The sequence below is a fragment of the Sander lucioperca genome, chromosome 8 (genome assembly GCF_008315115.2).
Source record: "Sander lucioperca isolate FBNREF2018 chromosome 8, SLUC_FBN_1.2, whole genome shotgun sequence".
In the NCBI taxonomy this organism is placed as follows: Eukaryota; Metazoa; Chordata; class Actinopteri; order Perciformes; family Percidae; genus Sander; species Sander lucioperca.
The window spans coordinates 26,567,527-26,573,526 of record NC_050180.1 but is presented as its reverse complement, the minus strand read 5'-3'; the positions used below and the strand labels follow the sequence as shown (position 1 = coordinate 26,573,526).

General features: G+C 44.0%; 1 protein-coding gene across 1 annotated transcript; it reads right to left on the bottom strand.

The window, feature by feature from the left end:
* Positions 1-559: 559 nt before the first annotated feature.
* On the bottom strand, positions 560-1,978 carry LOC116036687 (trace amine-associated receptor 13c-like). Its single transcript, XM_031280263.1, has 2 exons — positions 1,755-1,978; positions 560-1,403 (listed from the first exon to the last, which is right to left on the bottom strand). Exons 1-2 carry the CDS (start codon positions 1,976-1,978, stop codon positions 587-589), a joined length of 1,041 nt encoding a protein of 346 aa, XP_031136123.1. The 3' UTR covers positions 560-586.
* Between the last annotated feature and the right edge of the window lie 4,022 nt (positions 1,979-6,000).

The window sequence follows — 6,000 nt, the reverse complement described above, 5'->3', positions numbered from 1 at the left end:
ACTATGATGTTTTTTTATTGACAGGTTTATCAGAAAAAAAACAGTGGATGTTTCTCTATACTGGAAACATACATACACATGAAAGTGTGGCTGTTCAGGGACATCTTTTTTCCTATGGGAAACAGCAGCCCAGCAGGCCTGTGATTTATGTCTGCAACAAAATGGTCACACATCACAGAGATGATGCATTAACCAAACATACACATAACACACACAAATACAAAGCTTTAGTAGCTCTTTTGTTGTTGGGCTGAAATGTTTCCTAACATAAAAAGATTACATAGGAAAAAAAGACTCATAAGTGTCATACATGTGTTAATTTAAAGCTTACATTAAACTGGGTGATTACTAGAAACAGTATATGGTGCTTATGACTCTTTAAATGCAGCAGCATCAGAGAGATAAAATACATAAGATAAAGCTGAAGGACAGGCCTCTCAATTGTTAATCATACACAATTTAGACTTAAAGATGGGAAAGCATATCTTCACTTTCTGTATTTGATAACTCACTCACTGAACAGCAGTAAAATATTACTTAATTTAATCTTTAGACCGAGTCTGATCTCTGTCCCTCCACAGTCTCTCTACAGCATGTTGGTCTCAGAGGAGCCAGGCTGCAGTATCTGAAGAGTAACTATGAGTTTAACTGCTTTTCTAAACCAGGGGTAAAACAAGGCATAGATCACAGGGTTTAGACAAGAGTTACAATAGTACACAAAGATAACATAGGATGCAGATGAAGCATTGACTAATTTGTCACCTGCAAGAGAGACAGAGTAATATGGGCAGAAACATATTAGAAAAACAGCTACAAGAACACCAAGATTCCTGGCTGCTTTCAGCTCTGATTTCTTTGCCTTTGGAGTCACTGAAAGCTGGAGTGTGACAGCTGTAATGTGAGAGCGCATGGCACGAGCCTGAGACACAGCCACGGCAAATACTCTCAGATACAGAGCTATTATGACAGTAACTGGAGCAATAAAGGACAAAACAACATCTACACCTCCTAAAACAAAGTCAATGACCAACACACATTCTCCGTAGCAGGAATTAAACCTCCCCGGTTGAGTCAGTTCATCCTTCACAAAGAGACAGCTATAGGAAACAGAACAGAGCCAACACAGACAAACACAGAGTTTAACTCTGTTGTCAGTGATCCTGGTGGTGTAATGCAGAGGATCACAAATAGCCACATAACGGTCAACTGATATGAGGACCATGTCACCTATTGAGGATATGGGAATGATGCCTGAAAGAAGAGTAAACGTAGCACACACAAGCTCACCAAGAAACCAGCAGGATGTTTGTCGGAGAACCTCTCTGGGCATCAGCACGAGGCCCACTAGAAAGTCTGAGACAGCCAGAGAGAGGAGGAGGATGTTGGTGGGTGTGTGGAGCTGCCTGGAGGAAAAGAGAAAAACACCATTACACCAACAAGAATGACAAAACAACCCAAACAAGTTATCAAAATAAAAAATGCATATGACCTTTTATATTTTCCATTCCACCACATCAGATACCATATGTTGAATTGTAGACAGTTAAAATGACTTGGTTAAGGTCATGGTGGACAGAAAGCAATGGTTAGTATTGGTAAGAGAGTGGACATGAACAACAGTCCCTGGCATCAAAGTCAGACATTGGGAGCAACATTATTTAGTTCTAGCTCAAAGACAATTCTTCTAAATATACAGCAGCTGTTCCCATTTTTAAGTTACAATTCCTGTAGAGAGAAGCAAAGAAGGTATCTGCCTGAAGTGGGAGATAGAGATGATGATGAGCAGGTTGAGAGCCACAGTGATCAGAGAGATGGAGTAGAACACAGTGTTAACTGTTTGGGGCCAAGGAGCCAAGGGCTTCCTGCAGGAGGTGTTTGGGAACTGTGGAAAGCAGAGCTGGGCTCTGTCCTCAACCTCCATCTGCAGAGATCTGCAGAGATCTGCAGCTCTGGCAGCTTTCTGAACTAACCTGATCATGTAACTGAATTATCTCTCTCACATTCTCTTCATCCCCTCCTCCCTCTCAGTCCCTGTTGGACTCTGATGCTCCTCCTTCCTCACTCTGCACATCCCACCATCATCTTCATCACCCTCCCTGCCTTTCTCACTGTCTATCCAATCTCTCCATTGTTATTCTTTACCCTTGTTTCCTTTCCTTTGTCTTATTAATGTCCTACACATTCCTTGAAAAGTTTCAGAAGTCTTGCATTGCCTGCTCTATCTCTACAGCCTTGTGGAGTAAAGTCTGGCTACATCACTGATACATTCTTGGATAGGAGAAAAAAACTCTGGGTTGTTTGCATTTCTTTAAACAATCACAATTGTTTCGGGAGGCGCTAAGGTCTGGATGCAGCGATGGTGGCTCCATAGTCTCGGGAAGGAACTTGATTTTGTAAAACATTTGCATCCTGGAAATAAAACACCACTTACAATGTTAAATGAAGTTAACTGTTCACAGAATACAGTAACATGAGCTATTGAAATGAACTGGACACAAGGTTAAACGTAATTTAATTTAATTTAAAGAGTATTGCCCTGTGTACTTTACTGGCCCATAATGCAGGGACAGCGACCCATTGGTTAATTTTGTATTCTGACTGGCAGCGGGCTGGTTCAATCACATCTCTTACTAGGCCAAGATCAAGTAAGTACACTGTTCCACTTATTATGGTCCATGGCACATTAGGCCTGGCAAACTCGATTCCTCTTAAGGATTTGGGTTATTCTGAGTCACTCACTAAACTGAACTGGGTTATGCAAGTCACTTAAGTCACTTTCGTCAGTACTGATAGGCGAGCCGAGGCGAGCTTGCAATGTTTCAGACTGTCTGCTCGACCTAATTGCATTTAACATATACATTTATCCACCAAAACCTACAGTAGGCCAAGCTAGGATACGTGCAGAAAATTATATTATTGTGTATATGTGTTATTTCAGAAGTGAAAGAATGGCTTTTGTTGTGGATTTGCTTTACCCTGAGCTTGAGGAGAGACCTCGCTCGTCTGCTACAGATCCACTCATAGCCAGCTGATTCGCGTGATTGACTGACCTGCATGGGAGCTCATGAGTCATTAACGACTGACCAGTAGTCGAGACTCATGAGTTCTTGAGTTAGTCCCATGGTCTGCGAGTTTGCACTGTTTCCGGCTCGGAATCTGCAGGTCGGGAAGTTCCTGTAACCTGTCTCTGACTGTCTCTGCTCACTCAGTTGCTTGAGTTGACTTGTGGAGTTGTTGCCTACTAAATTGTAAGATATAAAGCTTTTGGCTGCTAAGTGGGCTAAGACTAGTATTAGCTAATGTTGCAAGAGGTTTGTTAGCGGCGCTGTTATCATTTTAGATTGAACTGTAGTAGGACTCAACTGATCTGAGTTAATGATACTAGAGACCCGCGATTCATCATTCAATTTAAAGGTTCGGGTGAAAGATCCGAGTGAATCACTACATCCTCCGGCACCTGGACTCCGCAGGAACCTACACCAGGATCCTGTTTGTGGACTTCAGCTCTGCCTTCAACACCATCATCCCGGCTCTGCTTCAGGAGAAGCTCTCCCAGCTAGGCGTGCCTGACTGCACCTGCAGGTGGATCACTGACTTCCTGTCTGACAGGAAGCAGCATGTGAAGCTGTAGAAACACGTCTCCAACTCACAGACCATCAGCACCGGATCCCCCCAGGGCTGCGTTCTTTCTCCTCTGCTCTTCTCCTTGTACACCAACAGCTGCACCTCCAGCCACCAGTCCGTCATCTTCTGAAGTTTGCGGACGACACCTTCCTCATCGGACTCATCTCTGATGGAGATGAGTCTGCCTACAGGTGGGAGGCTGACCACCTGGTGACCTGGTGCAACCAAAACAATCTAGAGCTCAACGCTCTCAAGACAGTGGAGATGGTTGTGGACTTCAGAAAGAACCCAGCCCCACCTGCCCCCATCACCCTCTGTGGCTTCACAATTGACACTGTGGAGTCTTTCCACTTCCTGGGAACTACCATCTCCCAGGACCTCAAGTGGGAGCTGAACATCAGCTCCCTCGTCAAGAAAGCACAACAGAGGATGTACTTCCTGCGGCAGCTGAAGAAATTCAACCTGCCAAAGACAATGATGGTGCACTTCTACACAGCCATCATTGAGTCCATCCTCACATCCATCATCACCATCTGGTACGCTGCTGCCACTGCCAAGGACAAGGGCAGGCTGCAGCGTGTCATTCGGTCAGCTGAGAAGGTGATTGGCTGCAATCTGCCGCCGCTCCAGGACCTATACGCCAGGACTCTGAAGCGTGCTGAAAGATTGTGGCTGACCCCTCCCACCCCGGACACAAGCTCTTTTAGCCACTCCCCTCTGGCAGGAGGCTGAGGTCCATCAGGACCAAAACCTCACGCCACATAAACAGTTTTTTCCCCTCCGCCACTAGCCTTCTAAACAAGGCCCGGAAACCACCCTGACTCTCTCCACACCCCACCTCTGGCTCCTCATGCCACTGTACCTTCTCTGCTGTAGCGTTCCTTTTTACTACTGTTTAACTTATTTTACCATTTATTTTAATGTATTTTATCGTTATTAATACATACTGTGTGTATATGTTTATACTTATATTGTTTATATTCTTTTTATCCTTCTTATATTTGAATGTGTGACATGCTCCAACAACACCATGACAAATTCCTTGTATGTGCAACGTACTTGGCAATAAAGATGCAGTAGTTTCTAATAAGAGCTACCACTTCATCACGTTTCTCAGAGTCTAAATGATCTACCAAAACCCCAAGGTTTTGCAAAGTCTGGGAATTTTTCAACCGACCTTGCAAGACCTCATCCGAAACCTGAACATCCTCCTCTTCATCCCCCTCCACAAAGCTAAAACCGCAAGATGCAGTGACTGGAGCAGCCATCAACGCTGACCTCACCACTGGAGTGCCGTCATCTTTACTTTGATTGCGGGAGTGATAACATTTTAACAGGTTCACATGGCATAATTTAGAGGACTTCCTACGACCAGGGGTTTCAATAAGATAGTTCAAATCTGACACTTTGCGTAACACAGTAAAAGGACCACAGTATTTTGCCTGAAAAGGTGAACTTACAAGAGGCAAAAGAGCGAGTACACGATCACCGGAACTAAACTTGCGCAGCTCAGTCTGTCCGTCATATCTCAGTTTCATCTTCGTTTGAGAACATTTTAGTATCTTTCGCCAGTTCACCAGCCCTATACAACTTCAGCCTAAAACCATTTACATAGTCAATAAGGTTCCGAGGTGGTTCCTCAGGTAAACAACCATCCTGCAACACTGCTAAAGGCCCACGCACCTTATGACCAAACACTAAGTCATTTGGGCTGAACCCTGTGCTTTCCTGCACTACTTCACGAGCAGCTAGTAGCAGTCAAGGTAACCCCTCCTCCCAATCCGCAGACAGTTCTGTACAGTATGAACGAAGCAAAGACTTTAATGTTTGATGAAAACGTTCCAAAACTCCCTGGCTCTGAGCATGGAACGCCGTAGACTTGTTATGTTTAACTTTAAGCGGTTTAAGAACCTGAGCAAATAAATGGGAGGTAAAGTTAGACCCCTGATCTGACTGGATGATTTTTGGAATTCCAAATGTTGAAATAAATTGAGTTAATGCTTTAACTACTGATTTTAAAGTTATGGTACGCAAGGCAAAAGCTGCCGGATATCTAGTTGCTTGACACATCACAGTTAATAAGTAGTTATGACCTGACTTGGACCGTGGTAAAGGCCCAACACAATCGATAAGATGCTCAAAAGGTTGCCCTATGGCTGGTATTGGATACAAAGGAGCTGGCTTTACCACCTGGTTTGGCTTGCTTGTGCACTGACATGTATGACAAGTTTTAATAAACTGAGCTACATCCCGCTTTAAACGTGGCCAGAAAAAATCTGGTCATACGTTTTCCGAACACCCATGTGACCTGCCACATCACCATGTGAAGTTTGCAACACTTTATTTCGCAAAGTAGTAGGTACAACTATCTGAAAA